This window comes from Pholis gunnellus (assembly GCF_910591455.1).
Source record: "Pholis gunnellus genome assembly, chromosome: 20".
Taxonomy (NCBI): domain Eukaryota; kingdom Metazoa; phylum Chordata; class Actinopteri; order Perciformes; family Pholidae; genus Pholis; species Pholis gunnellus.
This window is the reverse complement of record NC_136547.1, coordinates 12,955,278-12,977,708: the sequence shown is the minus strand read 5'-3', so window position 1 is coordinate 12,977,708 and position 22,431 is coordinate 12,955,278. Positions and strand designations below refer to the sequence as shown.

At 42.6% G+C, this 22,431-nt stretch overlaps 1 protein-coding gene across 1 annotated transcript in view; it reads right to left on the bottom strand.

The window, feature by feature from the left end:
- Positions 1 to 287: 287 nt before the first annotated feature.
- Positions 288 to 22,431, bottom strand: part of cUnh8orf34 (chromosome Un C8orf34 homolog) — a gene marked incomplete at both ends in the record, with an annotated part of 50,647 nt that continues 28,503 nt past the window's right edge. Inside the window, 9 exon segments of the mRNA XM_079181154.1 lie at positions 288 to 442; positions 901 to 939; positions 3,755 to 3,851; positions 5,107 to 5,597; positions 9,353 to 9,479; positions 15,414 to 15,487; positions 15,615 to 15,700; positions 19,408 to 19,451; positions 19,453 to 19,589. Coding sequence (XP_079037280.1) covers positions 288 to 442; positions 901 to 939; positions 3,755 to 3,851; positions 5,107 to 5,597; positions 9,353 to 9,479; positions 15,414 to 15,487; positions 15,615 to 15,700; positions 19,408 to 19,451; positions 19,453 to 19,589 — 1,250 coding nt within the window.

Below are 22,431 nucleotides of genomic sequence, written 5' to 3'. Positions count from 1 at the left end.
TTATAAAAATAATTTTCTCTGCACACATATTGAAAATGTCCAGCGGTTTGCATAATAGTTTGATTGGATCAATGTCTGGTCTTCGTCACTATAGGCCTGTGAAAAAAGGAAAGACAAAAACATCAGTCTCCTAGAAACTAAAATCAGACACATTTAACCGCTAATAAGAAAAATAACGCGGGCAATTACTATGAAACAGACATTTAATATTTGAACATGTCATAGACAAACATGATGTGGAAAATGAGGCCTGGTGCTGCCCAGTGTAAGGTTCCAACGGCCATATTTCACAATATGTTCTGGGAGAGCGGTGATCGGAGTGACTTCAACAGCAAGCTTTGAGTTTGGTTGCTGTGGCAATCCTCTCTGATAGCCAAGCAGCAGCAGTCTGCTCTCAGATCTCCCTCCAGACTGGCACACTGACTCGGGGAACTGTGGGCACCTCCGGAGCCACAAGAAGGAGAACCGCAGACAACCTCAAACTAGACAGACTTTCTCCTTCTCCCAAATGTTGAGGCTGAGAGTTGACGCTGTCTGCTGCGTGTAAACTCAGAACCCAAGTGACTTAATGGAACTGGGCAACAGCATTCCTGTCTCCACACATGGTCGGCCTCCACCAATCGCAGTGCAGAGCCACTGTGCCCTCCATTTAGCCTGCGACTGTAATTGAACGGACCATAAATGAAGGTGGAGGCTTCAACAGTAAGTCACCCATTGGTAGTTATGTTGTGGCTCTATAAATGAGGTCATTGACAGACATTGAGGCTCTGTAAACTTAAGGCAGTTGCTTACAATAGCAAAAATCGTTTTTCTGGTGACTCGAATGATACAGCACATTCTGAGGAGAGTCTGTTTCTCTGGGTTTCAGGCTGTAAAGCCTCTAACTGTTCAAATTCTCACCTGAAAACACAGATCTCTTATTGGCATCGCGTGTACCACCTGTGAAAAAATAAACACAGAAAATGTGTCATGTAAGGTGAAGGTAGCATGAGGACTGTGGAATAATTCCATATTTGGGGATATATGTCTCTTACCTGCCTGCTAAGAGTTCTATGACAAAAGCAATACAACTACTTTATCTTTCCATTAAATATGAAGCCTGGCTCTTTCCAAAGTCGAGGCTAACTGGCTCATCAAGAAGGCGAATAAGCATATAGCTGTTTGCTGCTATATCAATGCTGTGAACACTGTATAGAGAACCTTTAAATATCAACCAAGTCAGTTGCACAGAGTTTGATTTTCTTCATAACTGAGGTTCATTTTGTAGCATAACATTGTTCATAGTTGTTTTTTTCAGCACTGTGACTGGTGTATATGCTCAAATGGTCAACATGTACGCCGGCTGCAACATCACTTATGCTTCTGCAATAAGTGATAGTGATTAGTAAGACAAACAATCTTTAAACACTGTCAATATTGAATCCTATAAGCAATCTTGACAGGTGTATAATGTAACATACTGATATAGCTGCTTCCACTGTTTAGGGAATGTCTATGTTGAACTGACTAATGTGCTTATGCACAGCTATTAAAGGACAATGGGGTCAGGAGTGTGAAAACGGACAGACTTCTTTCATCTCCATTGTGGTATGTGTGGTTGTACCACTGTGGAAGTTTATAGAATAACAGGAAATAGCAATGGATTTCTCCCCCATTATTCAGCTCTTACCATACACTTGGCGCCAGCTCACACACATCTGCTGTGATACTGGGAAGTCATGCGCTAATGAAGTGAGCCCTACTCATACAGTACAGGTACATGGACAGACTAAAAACAGCCAGAGCAAACCACTTTATGGACAAACATGTTCACACTCTTTTTCACCTTCCTGCCAGAAGAAATGAAGTCATTTTGATTGGAAAACTCAGCGAAGTGGTAGATTTCTCCGATTTTTCCTCTGTGTGTGGATTCTAATTTGAGTGTTCGGTTGCCTGGATGAAATTCAACTGTATTACAGTATTTCACAGGTCAAAATAGGTCAAAAATCTGATTAAGGGGGCAAAAACGCTCTCTGAAAACAAGTTGAATATCTTACCTTGACTAAGGCAATAACCCACATGCACACACACAAATACAAAGCAGATTTCAGCCAACACTCCTCTGGGCCCACTCTCACGCCAGAAAGTGCTTTGTCCCGTCTTGTGGCTGTTGGGTCTCTTTAGTTTTTTCCTGTCAGTCTCTCTCCCTGTGTCTGAGCCGCTTCTAATTCAATGTGTGGCTCATATCCTTTCTCAACATGCCATTACTAGTGCCAAGGCTTAGGGCAGACCCCCAGGGGCTATTAGGAACATTTATCCATCTATTTTGAAAGATACACATTTGGCAAAACAACGACCCACTGGAGGAACTTGTCAAAGGGGTTATATTTCCATGTGACAACCATTTGCCTGCTTGATCTTTTGTGTGACGGGAATTCTTGTGCAATAACGTCAATGAAAGTTGTCTTTTTGAGTCACACTTGACTTTCAGTTTGAGTAGCTGGTGCTGATGTTTTGTTTACTGAGAAAACAGGTCAGTCAATTTGAGAACATTTCAGAATTTTTTGACTTTGACTTGTTCATAAGTTAACTTCAGAGCTGCCATTTTTGACTCAGTGGTGGTGGGATCTAAATAAAGCAATGCCAGTACCTGGACATTTGGGTGATAGGGGCATAATGTTCTCCTTGAGAAATACACTGGTCCAAAAGATATCTCAAAAACTATTGACTAGATTTCCATTGAATTAAGTGTGGACTTTCATTGTCCCAAGAGGTTTAGTCATTATGTTTTTGGTTACTTTGTGACCATTTACTAGGCTACCTGTACCACCTGCTATACAGTATGGCTAGATTGCCGCCATTACGTTCACTGAGCACATTCATGTTCCCCAGAAGATGGACCTTTAGCATTGTGGATCGTCTTTCCACTTCCAAGCTTTCCAGGTTTGCCATCCTTAGGAAAAAAATATCAACTTTTGCAGACCATATCTCATAATAACAGGTTTGTTCCGTCTTCGTCTTTAAACTACCTGTTCGGAAGAAATATGTAATGTTTACATAAGTTAGTTTTATTCCAGCTACAGTATAAATTCTGATAAGAGGATCAAAGAAGTTTCACCATATGTTAACCAATGTTAAGAGAGTATAAATTCCACATACATTCATGTGATTTATGCACCAGAACATTCAAGGAGGTCTGATCTAATTCTGTCCTGTTCAAAGCCAGAGTAAAATGCTGCACTGTGGCCCAGCCAGACCACTACTATGACTGGATTTATGACCTTAAAGAACCATTCATGTCGATCAACTGGATCTTGATAGAGATATATCTCTTACACGATGCCAGGAAAGGACATTTTATATGATGTTTCCCCCTATGAAACCAGGATTTCACCCAACTGTGAAATATGGAAAAATTCATTTGTCAGCCCTTGTGCTCCATCTTAAAATATTACAAGGAACACATTAATCTTCACTTTTGAATAGATCTAGAGCCAGCTTAATGGATTAGCTACTCATTGTGGTAAAGTGACATTATAGTAATGAAATGTGCCTCACGTATTTACAAAGAAAAGAAACTTTGAGAAGGTAAAAACATTAGAGGGGCAATTTGTCAAACGTGTGAGCTGTGGATTCAACTGAGAGCTTTGAGAAACATTCCACTCCAACTCTCCGGTAAAGGGAACCTGAATGAGGAGATGATAAACAATCAAATGTAGGGTTTAAAATAGACACAAAAGACAGGCGGATGAAAGGAAAAAGGCAGGTCACTCACTCTTATCCTGTTCAGGTGGCTCCAGGACGTCACTCTCTGTGTCACTGGGAATATGCCAAGGCTGTCGGATGGCCTGTAACTGCTGGTAAAACTCATCCTGAAATGGAAAAATAGAGCAGAATCGAAATGATAGAAGACTCTGTTAACTCACACTGAGTCCTAGGCTAAAACTTTAATATATAAATTGCCCCATGCTACCAATAAAATAAAAGCAAAGACAAGATCACAAGCACATCTTCTCTGCACGTCAGTATTTAAAAAGGTTCAGGATTCCTTAATCCTCTCTAAACAGGCCTCCTAGTCCATCGACATGGGACCAGGTGGCTTCAATGAAAGCAGACTGGGTGCACGAGTGTTTTAGATAATCTCACTAGGTGTCAACTAGCATAACTGTCAAAGAGTATACTGAGGGACTGAAGAATTCCTGCCCACCATTAATAAAGCCTTCAAAAAGGTCTTGTATTTAACAGCGCCACTGTTAAGTTAATCATGAAAGGAATATAAGAAAGAAAGTCCATTGAAAGTTCTCCTTTTATGCCAGACTCATTTTTCCATAATGAAATGACATACTACTATATGGACCTCCATGACTCTCCATTAAACCCCACATGAAGCGTGTGCGTGTGTGTTTGTGAGAGTATGCACATGTGTGACATTGTGTGTTCTGGTGCGCTTAGTCATGATCTTTCCGTGTAAAGGCTCTCATGTTCCACAGCAGCTTTACTTGGACATTGAGCCTATTTGACACTCAGCAAACACGAGTCTCATCATACAAAAATATTACAAGAAAGTTTCAGTGATTTTCAAGTGCCGGACCCAAAGTTTATGACACTTTTACTTCATGTTTTATACACTATGTGTGCACTTGATCGATTTCATTGCGAGATAAATCTTACATAAATCTTACACATAGCTCAAATATAATATGTAGAATTTGATGCCACACCACGGCCATGGAAGATATTGTGTTTAAAGGAATAGATTGAGATTTTGTGACGTGTGCTGATGCACTTTCTGTTGCAATAGGCCGTATTTAAAGATATCGGAATAGAATTAATCTTCTCATGTGGGCATAACTCTTGGTAAGAAAACCAGTCAGCACATTAAAAATGATGGACACTCACTAAATTAACCACATTTTTGAAAATTAGGATCATTTTTTATTTTTTGGGGGGTTTCTTTTGTGTGATAGAGCCCCCCTGTGTTGGAAATAATTGACCTTGTGAAGACAGTGCTGCCACAATTCAACTCTGCCTCCTCCTCATTGATTATTTTACTGTATTATGACACCTTGTCATGCAATATTGCATATATGATATGATAAAGGGATATATCTCAGTCTCCGGTCTTACCTCAGACAGATAGGCCCGTAGGCTGGCACCGAGGCTGTCTGTAGTGCTTAGTCCAGGAGGGGTGAGCAGCGGTCGGGGACGTGTGGGCTGACATGTGGGTGTCACAGGGCGGCTCCGCGATCTCCTGAAGGTCACCTCTTTATGAGATGCAGGGTTAAAGGTGGAGCGTGTCAGTAAACTATTCGGGGTCAGGGGCCTGCTGGGCGTTCTGGGGGTTTGAGTCCTGCTCCCAGGGTTGCTGGGAGATTGAGTCCGACCCATCACCAGGGAGGTGGGCTTGGGGCTGAGCAGAGGGAGGCCCACACCGCAGGGCTTGCCTGAGAGGCTGCCAGCTGGAGACTGGGGTCTAGAGAGCAGGCCGGTGAGAGCAAGTGTGTCGGGTAGTGTTCTGTGGCGCAGAGGGGTGTGGAGCAGACTACTGTGCGGATTATTGGCGCTCCGAGTGGTCATCTTCCCTACTTCTGCCAGCTTGGCCAGGTCCTTCTCAACCTCTGGAGGGAAAAAGGGGGAGAAAAGTCAACATCCAGATTTCATATTTAATTTAGAGTGAACAGATATAGTTACAGAAGGAATGAGTTAAATCTTGTTTTTTTTCCCCCCACACTATGACAATGTTTAAACAGTTTAATACAGTATGTATACAACGACTGTGACACAAATCCCAGAAAAGTCTGCTAAATCAAGAGATTTAACGATAAAGTCAGGCTTATTATTTTCACACATTCACGGCCTGTGCTATGAGGTTAGTATGTGTCCTACAAGACTGATGATTCACAAACTTTACTGAGCATTAAAGTGGGCGAGACTGCTTGGTTTAATCCTTCTTCTGGGCAATGATGACAATATTTATAGGCCCTGTAAATTGTGGTGAATCCAGCTTCCTCTGTTAGAAAAGGTTCCAAGTTGATATACAGTAAGCATAGCCTGTTACAAAACAAAAAAAACGTTCTTCCTGACAAAAACTCATTTGTTTGCCTCACTGGTAGTCACAAAAACATGCCTGTTTATGAAAGAGGTGATGCTGCCAACTTCTGCGATCAACATCTGGGTCATTTTTTCCGTGTTTTATGCTTTTGTTAAAAATCTTGGCAATCAGGATTCAACAAACCAGTCTGGGAGTTATCATTTGAGAAGGATCATTTCAGGAATGACTCATACGGAGCTTGTTTTTCTGGAAAACTGAATATGTGTGACATTAAATAAATATCAAAAGGAAACATGACAATTATTTTTTTGCAAACCTTGACTTCCTTGTTTTTGAGCAAATGGTGCTTTTCTCCTATACATACAACTTTTCCCACGCAAATATGTGAAGCGTATGCTCCTATTCACAGACAAACATCCATGCAAAGTCAAAAACTTCTGCAATACCACTCTAAATTCCACTTTGAGACATTACTTAGTTGGTTTGAAATCTATTCCAGACTGTTATGTACACAATCCTTTAGGGATAAAGAACATTTAATTCTCTGACATGCATAATTAGATTGCCGTTTCTGTGTTTAACCAGCTCTGATTGTATGGAGGTCAACCCTCATATTGAGATACAATGCAGAGCACACGCTGCTTAGTGCCTTGCCCGTGTGCTCAATACTCTGCACGTGTACAGTGTGTCTGTGTTGCTTTAACCCTATTGCATTCGACACATGTTACTTATCTAAATGTTGGAAGGAAAACTAAAGATACAGGTTACAAACTTGGCCTTTCTTGACCTCCCTCTGATTGAATGTTGGAAGATAATTCACTTTGTGGGGTGTTCAGGGCATGACATGAGCTGCAGTATGTAACGTTACAAAGCATAGAGAAGCTTTGTTATTTGGCTGATCGTCTGCATGAACAGCTATGTGGTCGCTGGGGGTGCGAGTGCCTCTGGATGACAGTGAAATAACTCCTAAGAAAAATTGGTGTAAACGGAAGTTCCACATATGACGAATTCCCAGTTCAAGCCCTTAACCACCCACACCAAGGCTTCCACGACTGTTATCGTTAAAACGTAAACAGGATATGTTCATTAGTAATCTGTTCCTATAAAATTTATATTTTTATCTCAAGTTATTTACCGGTATAATTATAAACACCACCTGTTTTTGTTGTGAAAATCTTCCCCCTTCCGGAAATGGTTGCTCCACTCATGATTTTATTGTAAACCAGTTATTTCCCCTGACTTCCTGGCATTAGTGACTAACTTATTACGAGCAGCTATATTTTGAAATTCTGTCCCGTGTTTAACACAGAGATACTACAAGTCATCTCACAGACACTGATATAATACGACGGCTCCTAGAGATCAAAGAGGGAGCATCAAACTCCACATGGTATAAACCTTTGATACGTTTTGATTCAGTAATAAAGACAGGAAAATGAAAGATGGGGAGAAAATGAGACTGAGAGAGACAGAGAGAGAAAGAGACAAGAAGAAATAGAAACAGATTTAATCTATTAAAGTCTTTGATCAAGCATACAGGGCCATAGCACGCTATTCAAGCGTTCAGAAGTCATGCAAACTTTATCAGGTCTCTCCTCAGAAAATAAACTAAAGTGCTGATGACATTTCGCTGGTCTGTAATTCATCTGCAGGCTTAAAACAATACAATATACTGCCTGCCAGGATGAATTAAATACTAACCATTGTCCTCGGATAGATAATTAAGGACAAATATGGGCAGAAGTACAAATTCTTAATATAGTGTAAATAAGACTGGGTACTGAACCTAAATACTTGATTCTTAGCCTTGTTTACTTTTACTTGAATCACTTATTTCTGGCTCTAAAAGAGGAAACTTTTCTAACTTCTGATCAAAAGTATTTCTTCAACACATTGAACAGTTTGGCATTTTTGTTCTAATGGAAAAAGCGGTAAAAATAATTTCACATTCCGAAAACCGATGCATCGTATTAGTAGTAATATAGAACATTTGAAAACAGTACCGGTCCCGAGATGAAACTGCTATCACATTAAACTCAATTCAATAACACATTTTGTGAGCAGTATTTCATTTGTATATTAGGAAAAGAATCACAACTAAGTGCACACGAGCTTCTCCATATCCCGAACGGCAGACAAGGAGTGACCAAACAGCCGCATAATTGGGGTGACAACATAAGATGAAAAGTGAGGGTCTGGTTCCAAACGTGGAAAGTATTAGCAGCTAATAAAGGCTCGAAAGAGCTGAATTAGCTTGTTGAACAGCTTCACTGAACTGCCTGGTGGGAGCCCTCAACCTGAATATTCACTAACTCAGTGTAAAACAACTAGAAATGAATGCCATCTGAGGACCTCTTGAGCAAAACTGAGTGTGCTGTTAACACAAATAGTCCTCTTTTAGTGCCCCCTAAGCACCAGCGGGCTGTTTTTGTTCTGTCGGCATGGAGGCAACCAGTGTATTCAGCGGCGATGTGCGGATGAGCTGAGGAGACGAGAGCAGCTGCTACCGCTGTTGGATGACAAGTAATAAGGTTCACTAAGTAGGAACAATATGCTTCAAATAAGTCTGGTATTTGAAGACGCGTACGAGGTCTTTACACACAGCACAGTGACGCTGTCAAACAGAGTGGGAGGACATGCATAAACAAACAAGTGGGCGACACATGACGGTTAATGGCGACGCTCCCGATGGCCTCTGCTCCGGGCTTTCATCTGATTCAAAAGTGGATACACACTTAATCATCATGACAACAAAAGCAGTCTCTGAGTCACCCAGACGTCACATATGCCAAAGATGAGCCTTGATCTGCATTAGGAATAATGATTTCCAAAATGCCACACAAATTCCATTTTGTCTGACCCAATCGGTCTCCGGCACGGTTAAGCTTTCGATCACGTCCAAATGATTATTGATCATACCTGTCAAAGCTGGAGTTGAGGTAAATTCCTGCCATGTGGACATTATTTTAGTTAGTTTCTTCTCTGTTTGGTCTTGAAACATTTAATTAACCAAGAAAATAATTTGGCCAAAAATAGTGCATTCTTTAGCTGGACCCCCCCCCCCCCCCCCACACACACACACACACTCCTTATAAGTGCTCTCTAAACCCTTTACTATTTCACAAGTCTCTGTAGTTCAAAGTGTGTGTGTGTGTGTAAATGTTTGCACAGTGTAAACTATGTATTCCAAAAGAAAGTATTTGATGTGACTTTCCCATACTATTCATCATTAAAGCCACTGATAAATACACAGACACACTTATATAGGCATAAAGGCACAGCACACACACACACACATGCACACCACACAGAAGTGCCTACCAGCGAGCTGTTTGCCCATGTTCTCCAGCTCTTTAGAAAAGAGGGAGTCGCCCAGTAGCAGGCCCGTCTGCCCGACAGAGCTCCCACCTCTCACAGCCTTCAGATCAGCTTCCCAGACAGCCTGACGCTAGTTAGCGAGGAGAACAGAAAAGAGAGAAAGTCACATTAGAAGAAAGACCCTTCAATTAACTCTTTATATAATTTTCAGCTATTGCTGGAAATATCTGAGCCATATCTGCTTGGGAGAAAAAAAAGCGCAATTATTATTTTATGGGCTTTAGAAAAACACAAGAAACCACAGCAAGTGTAGATGAAAGCGTAGAGAGCACGCAGTGCACTCCGATTCACGAATGCGGGTCGCTAGACTGTCAGTAGTGGTTTGGGACATTTTTATAAAACTATCAGTAAATCTATAGGAGCTTGTATGCGCACTAGTCTGTTGGAAAAAGGCCTGACAGCAGCAAATCTTGCACCAGCAGTTAAGGAACAATAAATCAGCCATCTTGGATGGTTTCCTAAGAGCGCATGATATTACTATTACACAAAAAATACAAGATGATCATATTCCGAAGCATATGAAAGAAAATAAATTGAAAGAATGCCAGATTGGATCACCTACAGGGGCTGCTTTGGCCTTTCTGGCCAAGTGTATGATTTGACAGACTCGGGTTGCCAAGTCCTTGATGGGACACAAGTGGCCGGATGAGCTGTTAAGCCAGTGGACCAAGTGCACATGTGCTTCAAGCACAGGTGAGACATAAAACCTGTCAGCCATAATTCCACCTCCTGTTCAGCTCGGTTTATACTAGATATAACAAAGTTATGTTACGGCCCGAATGCCAGCACTTGCGTCATTCGATGTGCTAAGCACTTAATGAGAGACAGAGTTGACTTGACAAAGTGCTGACACAGAGCACGGCTCTCGGGGGATCTGGTGATCTACAGAACACACAGTCTTCCAACACCATTTAAAGACAAACCTGGGATACAGCAGGCTACTCATTTTTCATGATTTAAAGTGGACTTAAGAGTCTGTTTCCGGAGAGGAGGTAGGGTGACAACAAGAGAAGTTGCTGTCCTCTGACAAATGACAGAACATGATTCCCAGGGTCCATGGCATTGATCTTTATGCCTGTCAGATACATGAGGCGTTCTGTGGCAGCAGGACCACAACACCACAAGCCAATCCTTAATTACAGCCCTCATAAAGAAGCAAGGCGGGTTGAGCATTACAACTGAATCCCCTCCCCGGCTTTATTTCTTTCTCTTTGGTGGTATCCCCCCCAAATCCAACAGCATGACATCATCTTGTCCTTCTCTCTCTGGGTCTTCTCAGCTCTGGCAAACAAGGCCACCAAGAGTTTTCTAGTTTAAGTTTCCCCAAGTTTATAATCGTTATTATACTGCAGGTCGTTACATTATAATGTGTAACAGCTAGGATTCTTTTCGGAAATCCAAGTGGAGGTTTCACTTTGGTTTTAGTAAACGGTCCACAGGGCAAAAACTTAATGTTGGTCTCTTAAGAAAGCCCAGTCTTCAGGAGACCAGTTGACATATGGTGATTTTACTCTTATCAGCAATGTCCACAGTTTAACATTTGCATTTCTCCTGCCCTGAAGCGCCTCTGTCCACTACAGGAAAGACTTTACTGTAATCAGGACCATATATCCTGGAGCCTGCAGACCGGAGGCGAAAGGCTGGTGGCACTGTACAGTCCCATGGCGGAGCAAACAAACAGGATATGCCGAGTCTGCAAGCAATTCACCTCCTCGAGATAACATCAGTAAATAAACCGACATTACGACCAAAACATGACTGTTGTTACCTCAAGTTTGGTGAAGGCATACATATTTACGAAGTCACCTGGAGGACGTCAACATGTTCGGCGTACCATAGTAGAGCATATTAAAAAATCATGTAGAAATCAGCAAGGCTCTACAGTACATGGATAGACCCAACAAACAAGGCTAAAATGGACTTGATTACACGCAAACGAGACACAATGACGTGATGAAAAGCAATTTCCCTTCGTCATACTTTAAAGCCGCTATTGTCCTTATCAGCAGCAACGTATGACACGAGCGCAAATGAGTCACGTTTTTTTGTTCCTCCTTTGTTTGGATGCCTAGAGTGGGCGCTTTAATCTACACAGACAAAGAGCTGAGAAGGAATGCCTTTTCATCTCCAAAATAAAGAGCAGCAATGACTTATGAGAATATTAATGTCAGTGGCGCAAAACCCAAAACGTTGTGTAATGTCCCTCCCAGTATGACAAAACTAAAAAAGATCTAAAAGAGAAAAGGAAAAAGCCCTCTGGTGATGCTGCTGCTGCCCGCTAACAAACAAGGATCTTGTTTCGAGCAAAATTGATTCCATGTTGAGCGCAAAGCAAGACAGAAAGAAAGAGGATGGAAGTCTGGAGTTAAATATTTTATAGCCTGCATGTGTGCAGCTATACGTGTGTGGTCAGAAGTAATAATCACCACAATCTGGGGTTTGGTTCAATATTGCCCTCCGCACAACAAGAGCCGTTTGGGATGTGTGCATGCAGTCACAGACCTCAAACATGGTTTGAGCCTACTGCTGGCTTTGCAAAGCACAATTGATGGACTCTCTTGTTGTGGTCAGGCAGAGTATTGAAGGGCCCAATACACACACACACACACACACACACACACACACACACACACACACGAGCATATAATTCAACAAAATAAAGACAAACAGGTGAGCTTTAACTTTTGGTAGTATGACTCACCCAATACTAAAGCACTTCCTCGAGTGATGAAGATGATTGAAACAGAATGAGACCTATACATGAAGCTGCACTTTCAGGAATTCTGGATGACTGCCACTTTAGCTTTGCAGAGCCAGACTGCATCTCATTAGCAGAGTTCATGCTCCACTACGTAGCCCAGCAAGTGCTGCTTTTATCAAAAAAGGTGTGGGATGAGGTGATGTTTGAGTGAACAAGACAACATCCTGCACATGTGTGAGATAGAGAACATTGAGTATTGCAGCACTGCTTTGTTCTTATCCGAACCGAAACAACACCGTTTTTTGATTATACTGAATTGAACCCTTCCAACCGGCAGGGAGAGTTCATATTGCTTAATAGCAAATGAGCGTAGGCCACTGGTGTGAAGATTTTCTCGTTTAAAACATGCTAATGGTTATGGGATATGAGGAGTAACACTCAACTCTTAATAAGTTCCTGTTGTTTTGGCTAACAGCACAATCCCCGAATAGTTTTATGGACTGTATACAGGGCTCCCAGGCTCATTGGCCAATGACTGAGCTAGCACAGCCAAAAGCAAACAGGATATTGACAATAACACAGTTAGCCTTTCATTCAAGCGCTACAAAGACAGGTTATATGACGTACCGTCTATCCTTCAGTCATAGAAGAACAGCCAGAGGAAAATAAGTGTCAGGCCAAATAGAGTGCAGATGGGTGAAAAGTAGTAAAGGGCAAATGACTGGATTCTTTGCAGGAACTCATATTGAACATTTGAGTGTATAGTAGCAGCTAGATTTGAATTATAATCTTGAACTACATTAGCGTGAACTATATAGCTCACAGTTTGAGACTGCATCAACAGCCATCTTAACAAACAATCTGTTGCCAACCAAAAGCCTTCTAACGAGTTCCTACGTATATTTGGCAAAACCTACAAAATAAAGTATTTGAAAATCCCAAATATAAGTGAACAATGCTTGGCCTCTGGAACACAAGCTTTAGGCTTAGGTTTAGTTTATTTTAAATTGAGATTAAATGATAAAACTGTTGCAATGAAAAGAAACCAGAACTCACACGGCTCCCTTGCTGTGTTCTAACAATAACTTAGGACACTTAGCATTTGACAAATGGAGACCCACGAATAAGGAAAATGTGGAAATCCTAAACACACCTTTATAGGAATAAAACTGCACTAGAGCCATGCTCTAACATCACAGGGATTTGCACAGATGATAACCATGCATGCATAACTGTGTAGGTGTAGAGAGGAGACTGGTGCCAAATACAAAAAAGCCATACAATGTATCGGCTGAAACTCTGCCAAAATTCCGGTGGAAACAAAAATAAACCATCACAATGGTTCTGCCTTGTATCACACACATGGCATTGCATCACACTAATTATCTTATGTCTACCATACCAAATGAACAGTTTCCCTGAGCAGGTTTTATGATGGTAACACCCATACAACTCTACACGAGCTAAATTTGATTAAAACATATCACTCAACACTTACAAAGGGAGCTATAGAGGGATTGCTTGGAGAATTTGCTCTGGCGATTGCTTTTGGAAAGTATTTGTCTTTATGAGGCAATTATCACCTAAAAGGAGCAGGCAGAGGCAGGGGGCCTGTCGGACTAATAATGATAACCATTAACAGTGTTTACTTTCCAACACCACCAACCTTTTACTGCCCAAACCAGAGCAATGTCCAATGCAAGGCCTACTTCATTTAACGACAGCCAATCATGATAAAATGTTTCTAATAATTAAATACGACTTCAAAATTTCAATCCGAGAGAAAGTCACATGCATTTTTTCTTTAGAATGAATAACCAGGGCAACATGTGAAGATACAATTGGACACTTGTCTACCAATACATAGGGACGCATGCACCTAAACAGGTACTGCAGGGATGTATTAAATAAGTTGATTAAAAAAAGAAAAGAAAACACCACATCAGCTACCGGTCTAGTTATTCCTCAAGCTGTATGACTTCAACCATTGTGTTTTTTTCCAAATAAGCTCATAAAAGCACAACTTTTTTTTCCCATACTGTTTAGTGATTGTGGCCCACAAGCCCCTGAAGGGCCAGTTAGACTAACAAGCTATTACAAATTGCATTTGCCTTTCAAAGACAGCCAAACATAAGCAATCAAACACAAAACAGCCACATTAGCTACAGTAGATGACAGGAGACGTTTGCACTTGCAGTTTCCATATGGGATACATTAGTACCCTATTCTTAAGCGTGCCAGACAGAGCTTAACCTATGGAGATGTAGTGTTTGGCCCCTTGGACTAAGCAGCCGCAAAATAGTGGCTCAATGTGGATGTGAAGGTCAGTGGTAAAGAGGACGTCACATTTAGCGGAAAGCTAAATTAATCAGCTGAAATCACTGAGCTAGACGTGACGCGGTGATACAATTGACACTGTCCATCATCTGGTCATGCCTTTCCTTTCCTTTTCACTTGAAACATTTGAGAAAATTAGTAGAAGAACGGCAATTTGGTGTCATAAAGTGGTTTCTCTTTTTTCTGGATAGTGGCTGTTGTATTTGGCCTCATCCATCAGACTCTTGACTGCGGGCTTTGATTCAACAGGTCCTTCGGTTTCTAGAAGTCTGCTCCCAGTTAGTCTGGAGCCTCTCTGCATCTGCTCCACACACGGAGTAATGCCTCGGCTCCAAACCTCTTTCTTTAAAACATGCCGTAAAAAGCCTTGTCTAACACTTAGATTGGGCAATTATAAAAAAAAGAAAAGAAAACGGTATCGGCTTTTTTTGGGGGCGGTAATTATACAAAAAGGTACCGGCGTCTTAGCTGACCGCTTTATTAACAGCATGTGAGAGTCTGCCTGTGTCTGAGTCTGGCGTGTACCACATTAGGCCTCTATAGATTTCTTCCCTGAAGCATGTGAAGTTATCACGCAAGCCTGCTATTGAACAAAACTGCGTGTACTCCTGTAACCCATAAATATTTAGGCCTATTGTATAAAACCTCTAAATCGGCCTCAATTGTCGTCGTGTCACTAGATATTCTTTTCATTTATTCCTTTCAGATGGCACACAATTGCCCTGAGAGGGAAGCAAAGTGATATAGGGAGATTTCTATCACTTATTCAGCACTATGAACTGCGGTGTAAGCTGAAATGCCCGCATAAAGATGGATTCCGTTTTTGTCCTATTAACGAGAGGCTTGAGGTGGTTTTTTCGCTCGCTCTCGACACAATAGAAGCGGAGGAGGAGAGAGTGACGTGGTAATTGATGGCTGTAAAGTGATCTTAATTGTTTGGTGATGGATGTAGGGAGGGACACTTACAGAGCCCGACACTTGAGACAAGGCCTCGCATTCCTGCAACCGTCCCGCCGCTGTGTCCACCCCGGGCAAAGGAGCTGCTCCAGACAACGCACACAAAACAGCACAAGAGAAAAGGACAGAGCAGAGCGTGAGACCACAAAAATGTTTTTTTTTTGTTTTTTAAATAACTACTTTGGATTTGAACTGTGTTGTGCAACTCACACGAGATGTCAGGTACAGCTTGTTCAGATATGTGAGACCTGTGCTCCTCTTCGGATCTGCCGTCTGATAGACTGTCGCCCTGCAACCTGGAGACAATACGTTACACATTTACACCGTTGTACTGTACACATTGGTCGGCCAAAAGGGTTCAAATCATCTCCGAAATCAGCATTCTTCAGCCACAGCACTGCAACTCATGTTTGAAAACTGAATGCCAGATCACGCAGAGACAAGAAAGTCCCTGTAAGTGTGACGTGATGAGACAAAGAGGAAGTGTTCGGTGAATGATCTCTTCTTCTGCAAAATCTAGGATTAACTATAAAAAGAAGAACACGTGGGTCAGTTTGGGGGCACAGATCCTATCTCTTCATCGCAGCATCTCATGCTGCTGAAAAATCAATCTGAAATAGTTTTGAAACCACAGAAATGCATTCACAGACATGTGGTGCATGGATTAAACTATACACATCCCAGTTGTTTCACAATTTACTTACTGACGAAGCATAACTGAAAAACTGGCGCACGGACTCCGTTTCCCCTTAAATCCTTCAGTTACTGGTCATTATCATGATGTGTTCCAAGCCCGTATGCTGCTTTCTGTTTGAACTGAAATGGAAGCGGGTCTGAGAGATTTGGCTGTCTCCTTTAGGTACTAAAAGATTGAAGTTTCCCTGAGATAGGAAAGTATACTGTGGGTGAAAGACAAACAATGACTGGAATACCTTCTCAGCAGGAAGATAAACCTGCTACACGTGGGCTTTTCCCTGCTTTCATAGTTCTAACACACTCTAACATCCGCAATGACTTAAACACAAAATTAATTTTTCAAAGCATATTTTAACGACTGAAAAAAATGTAAATCATGCCGTATTAACTGTAATTACACACTATTTTAGCTCCAAATGCTTTAACTGCATGCTATTTCCATGTCATCGGGAAAACCATTAGCTGAAGACAAAGCAAAGCAATCGTTGTGCGTTAATGGAGCGGCTGCATTCCGTCACAGCCGCAGGGCCTCTTGGTTTGTACGTCTTCGATGAGGGTAAAAGCGGAGCACAGCTTTTTAAAGCGTATTCTATTTCTTTCCTTCTTTATACATCCTCTGCCTTGTCTCACCCTCTCTTTAATGGCCTTTATAAGACCATTAAAAAGTACCCGAGATGACTATCACAAGGCATTCTCATTCTCGGAACAAAAGCTGCCCATAGCCGCAAGTCCTTGCTACCATTCCCTCGGAGCATTCCTGATTTGAAAGCAATTAATTTAATGAGAACTACAAGCCCAAAAGAGGTTTGTGGAGATCTATCCATTTCCTTGGGCCGCACCACCGACTCCGCCGGACTTTGCCCAAGATCTGGGATGCGTTTGCACACAGGGGGGTTTTGTGGCAGGAGCACGTAGCCATCAAAGGAAGTGATCGGGCGCACGGAGGGGGTGGATGAAATGCTGTCGTGACCACAGCTATAGCCAGAGGAACAGGGACATGCCCGCCACGCACAGGCCACACAGCACTTCACACTTGAGCAGAGAGGCCAGAGGGAGCAGCGTGTTTTTTCTGACCAGGCCGACTGGACTGTTTGGCGGCGCGGACAGTGGCCGGACGGGAGCGAAGGGAAAAGACAACGGCTGAGGATGGGAAACATTTCAGCGAGCTCAGAAAGAAAAGTCCATATATCAATATACAATAAAGATAATATACACACTATTACATTTTTGTCTTTATCATGTTATTGTGTAGTTTACAGCGATTAATTGGCTTCTTATGTCCTTGGCCAGTAACATTACAGGTAACAGTAACAGTAACATACAGGAGCGCTGCTGTAAATTAATACACGCTCGCTGGGGAGAAAGCAAGTTTTCGCCTTCACGCCGTGGGTGTGAAAGTAAGCGTCACCTCTACTTGGCTTTGGGTGGTACATTGTGAAGCCAGGTGGCTCAGTCTCCTTTGACCGCTTAGACAACCAAAGGGAGCAAAAACAGCGAAAAATGCTTTCGAACAAAAGTGTAACGCACAGAATGCTGGACCTCACTGACCCATAAGAGTGGAATTCTAATGTGTTTGCCTGAGTGGTGACGGGTATGTGAGGAATGCTTGTCCAACTTGGACGAGTGTTGGTTCACAGATCCACACAGGGCCGAGCAACTCTCCACTATCATTGTGAGAGTTTTATAGTATCAGAAAGAATCCACTCAAATCTCCTCAAGCTTTCATTTTACACAAAAATAACTGTAAAAAAAAAACCCCAAACCTTTAAGTTTAAAACTTCAGCAAGGTCACATCTGTACAGTATAGCCTGTCTGCAGGTGTGAAACACAAGGGCACTATAACTGTGCCACATGTGGTAGTGCTCTGAGGAGTCAGTTTAAAGGTTGGCCCCGTATTGAGCCATGTTCGAAAGGTGTTTCTGGTAATCCCATCAAGACAGAGTGCTAATGCACACCGCATTAGGTCTCTGTTAGGACCGTCCCTCTCCTTACTGCTCCCTGACCTCTGCCTCCACTATCTGTTCACAGAGGCTTTCTGTGCCTTTGCGTGCAAGGGCATGCATGCACATGCTTCATGTGAGGATTCATGAATATGTGTCCTCCTGCTTCACTCCTGATTTCAGAATTCCGTGCGTCTCCAGAATAGCACAAAAGTAATACCATGCGTGCAACTTAGTGATCTGTTTATGGCCCTTACACTCACCAAATATGACTATGAAAGACCACGACTCCGATACGCCAATATAACGTGGGGAGTATTTTGTGGTCAGGTTATAGAGGACGAAGCAAGAATTTGGACTGAACCAGAAGGAGGAGAGGAAGACAGAGAAGGAGAACAGATGTCTGAAATTTCATGAAAAAATTAGCACAACGGGCCAAGAACGACTCCAGATACAGATGCTGCTTTGCTCCGCCGCTGATCCGACCCAGGGACTCGATGATAAGCCAAAGATATAAACTGTTTGCTTAAAAATACCAAGTCAATAAACTTCCAGCAAAAAGAATCCACCCATACCATTCATCCTCCTGCAGAGCCTCTGAGAACATCCTGACAGCAGCCGGTGCGTGGAGCGAAAACTGATAAGCAGCGTGAATGAAAGAAGAGCAGGAAACATACAAATTCCAAACCCCAAACAGAGGAGGCCGTGCAGGCAGATGTGTGCCTGGCGTCTCGTCGAACAGATACCCGTTTATCTTCGACTGGAATCAAGGAAGACTCCTGCCCACACCTGCCTGTTGTATCACACCCAACACTCAGAAATGTGAGCACTACACTGGTGTTGTGGTTCAGGGGGAACAGGAAATGTGTCAGAAGAGGGAAAAAAAACACTGTGATAAAGACAGAAAGGGTGATAATGGAGACGATTATCAGTGCTCGGGCTGATTTGTGAAAACAAGCAACACCGGAATGCACTTCAGATATGATATTGTTCTCTCTTCGGAACGTTGAGGTATGCTACCTGTGATACAGACGCAGAGAGAGTGGGTGGGAGAGCCGAGGGTACGGCAGAAGGAGGAGTCATGACCCGGGATAAGACCATGTTTAGATTACATTAATAAGCACAACCTTACTGTAGCTAAAATGTATTTGAATTCCTATCATTTAGAGCCTTAAGAGAGATAGTTTGACATTTTTGGAAACATTAGATGAGAGATATAACCGTCATGTTTGTCCTGTGTGATAAGCCTGGTGGTAGACATTAGAGTGGTATAAATCTATTCCAAAAATTCCAAAAATGTTGAACTATTCCTTTAAACCCATGTAAGAGCAGACTCTAGGGAGCTGTGCTGTCTCAAAAAAAAACACAATCTCTCTCCAGAGCACCAGATAAGAGAAAGGTGGAAACATTTACCTGGCACACCTAGAGCAGATGTTGAGAGTAACTTTGGCCTGTGGCTCAGGCTGATAGGAGCTGCGTCCCTGGCTGAACTTACTACCGGATGGAGCCAAGCCCGTCACACCCTCCATCCGCAGGTCATCCAGGTCCTCTGAGGGGGGAGGGAGCCAACGAGACACAAGGAGGGACAGAGGAAGGAGAAGGAAGAGGGAGAGAAAAACAAGGGAGAGAAAGGACGGTCATTAATCATACTTTGGTCTCTCTCGTGTCAACGTGATGCCCGGTGATGACAGTCTGCTTCGAGTCAAAAGGAGCGAGCGAGCACACAACAGTAAATAAACATCCTGCTGCTGTGCTCACTCACACGCTTTGCACACACATACGTCCAGGAAAAAGAGAAAGGGAAAAGCTAGCATCGTCAACACAAAGCTCTTTGTCATAAGGAGTGATGAGGAAGAGTCAATGACAGGCCACATCGCGGCGTCTTAAGCACAGGAAGGGCACTGTTAACAAGCTGAAGACGAAAAAAAGGGGACAAAGAACAATGAAGTCAGAGGGGGAAAATGAGCGGTGAGACGGAGACGGCAGAGCTGGAAAGTTGGGTTTCGTCTGATCTATCACTGTGTTCTTTAGAGCAACACACGCACATCACACATAGATCCCTCTGAGTCTCTAAAGAGGTCCATGTGCATCAGACGCCAGTGTCCTAACCGCTTACTCTGTCTATCTGCAGCCATCATAGTTACGCACATTTGTGCTTACACAAACAAACACAGATAACAGGTGCAGAGGTCCTTTTTCACTTTTTCTTCTCATGTGCATGTTAAATAAACGTTGTCTGCCTTCCCTCCCTATTCTAAGATATCTGCTTTATCTCAAAATACAGCTGTTCCTTGTGCAATGAAATTATCTCCACACGGAACAATTAAAAAGTTGGAAGTTTGGATGTGACACAAGACTAAACAGGATCACCAGAAATGATATCGGAGTACAAAATGTTCAGCGCCAAGACACAGAACACACGTTTCTTCAATAGACACTGCGCTAGCATGATAGGGGAAGAATGCATAAATCGCACCAGTAACAAGACGTATGAAAGAACGGCACTGAAGTAGAATAATACAAAGTGAACGGTTCATTAAATATCACAGCGGTTCAAAGGGGAGAGTCTGAATCAGCCAGACCATTTTGGTTTTCAATGCATCCTCAAGAGATAAAACGTATTGCTTTGCGTGTTATGAGAATGAAAAGCGAGTGGGTGTCTGGACTCTTGGTTACGTTTCCTGGTCAAGCTTTCTAAACACATATTGAATCAGGCAGAACATTTGGACCGATCACCATAACAATATTTGTCCCCGTTGTTCTCGTCAGACCAGAAGAAAAGGAGGGGGGGGGGGGGGTGGCCTTCAGGACATACAGTATATTCTAACCTCTTGCTGCCATTGTTTCTTCTGCTCTTGTGCATACAGTGCAGTACAGGGGGCCTGTCTCATGGAAAAGTATTAATGTTGGTTTCAAATGACCAGACACACACATACACGTCGGGATCACGTTACCTGGCCCCTGGTTTCGGGGGGGGGGGGGGGGGGAATGGGCCTCACACCTTGAAAGAGGAGAATGCTTGACTAATCACCTGGATTAGATTGGATGACACTTGCTCTCATGACGACTCTCTCTCTCTCCCTCCATCCATCAGCGTGGCGCAGAGCCAGAAAATCTCACCAGTCTCCTCTGACGAGACCCCGAAATGCACTGTTTCGTCTGATCCACTGACTCTACGCGGAGACTTGGTCCACAATGAAATATCTAAACAACTATTAGGAGAATTGCCATTAAGTTTTGTGCAGACATTCATGGTTCTCAGTGAATGAAACCTTCTGACTTTACCTCTAATGTTACCATGAGGTTAACATTTGAGGCTATGGGGGAAATAAAAAAACTATCAATACGCAGATTCACATGTAGAGATTTAACAAAACATCCGAACAATAAGTAATGACAGTTAAATGACTAAATGCCAACAAACTGACAAATGTAATTATGTTGTACTCTTGACTACAGCAGTTCTGACATGACAGCATAACACCAACAACTGTTGGCTAAAGATCTAAATCAATTTCTTGCTTTTCTTACATATTGATCACATCATCATCATCCCATCAGTCATGTCACTCACATTGTGTCCACGCAGTCTGAGAACGAGTGTTGTTTTAGTGTTTTGAGGAGGGCAGATCCGTTCCAGTAAAACCCTTAAGCAGGGCAATATTAAATGTCCCATTCATCACGGTATGCGTCGGAGGGGGTGGGGACAGAGAGACACCAGCGATTTGGGTTATTTCGCTGGTCGTGGGAACTGCTCAAGTTTGGGCCTTCACCTTTTCCTCTTTTTTTCTTCGTCCAATCCCACTTCTAAACATTTCACTTCTTTTGGCTGACTGACTGACTGACCTATGTGGCATGCCAGATTTTCTTTGGGTCATCGCCCGTGATACAAATCATTACTTGACGCTTGGAAATGTTCACTTGAAAAAGCAAAAGAACAACGGCAAGCGGCTCTGACCCCGCAGGAGAACATGACCTCAGTGTACACAGCTGCTTGTCACCTCATCTCCCACTTTGTCCTTTGGACTTGTTTCCTTCTGGTCAATATGAAATGACACAATACCGGAGAGAAAGACCTCCGTGCCTGAGGGAAGTGAAAGCTAATCTCAGACACTCAAAGGACTCCGAGGTAAACAAAGGCTTTAGTCTGAAGTACATCCCGTACGGAACACAAACTAGACCGAATGAATGAAATGTAGCAGAGGTTGAAACACTGTCGTAACATTTTGTGCGGAAGCGATTGGTTCCACACTGTTCCTCCTTTTGGATCAGATGAGAGATGAGAGGACACCGTTTCACAAAAGAGACGAGCAACTCCTGGTCAGCCTAACTGGTTTTTGCATGAATACAGATGAGCGATTAAAAAAAGCGTACAACTTCTGTAAAAGTGC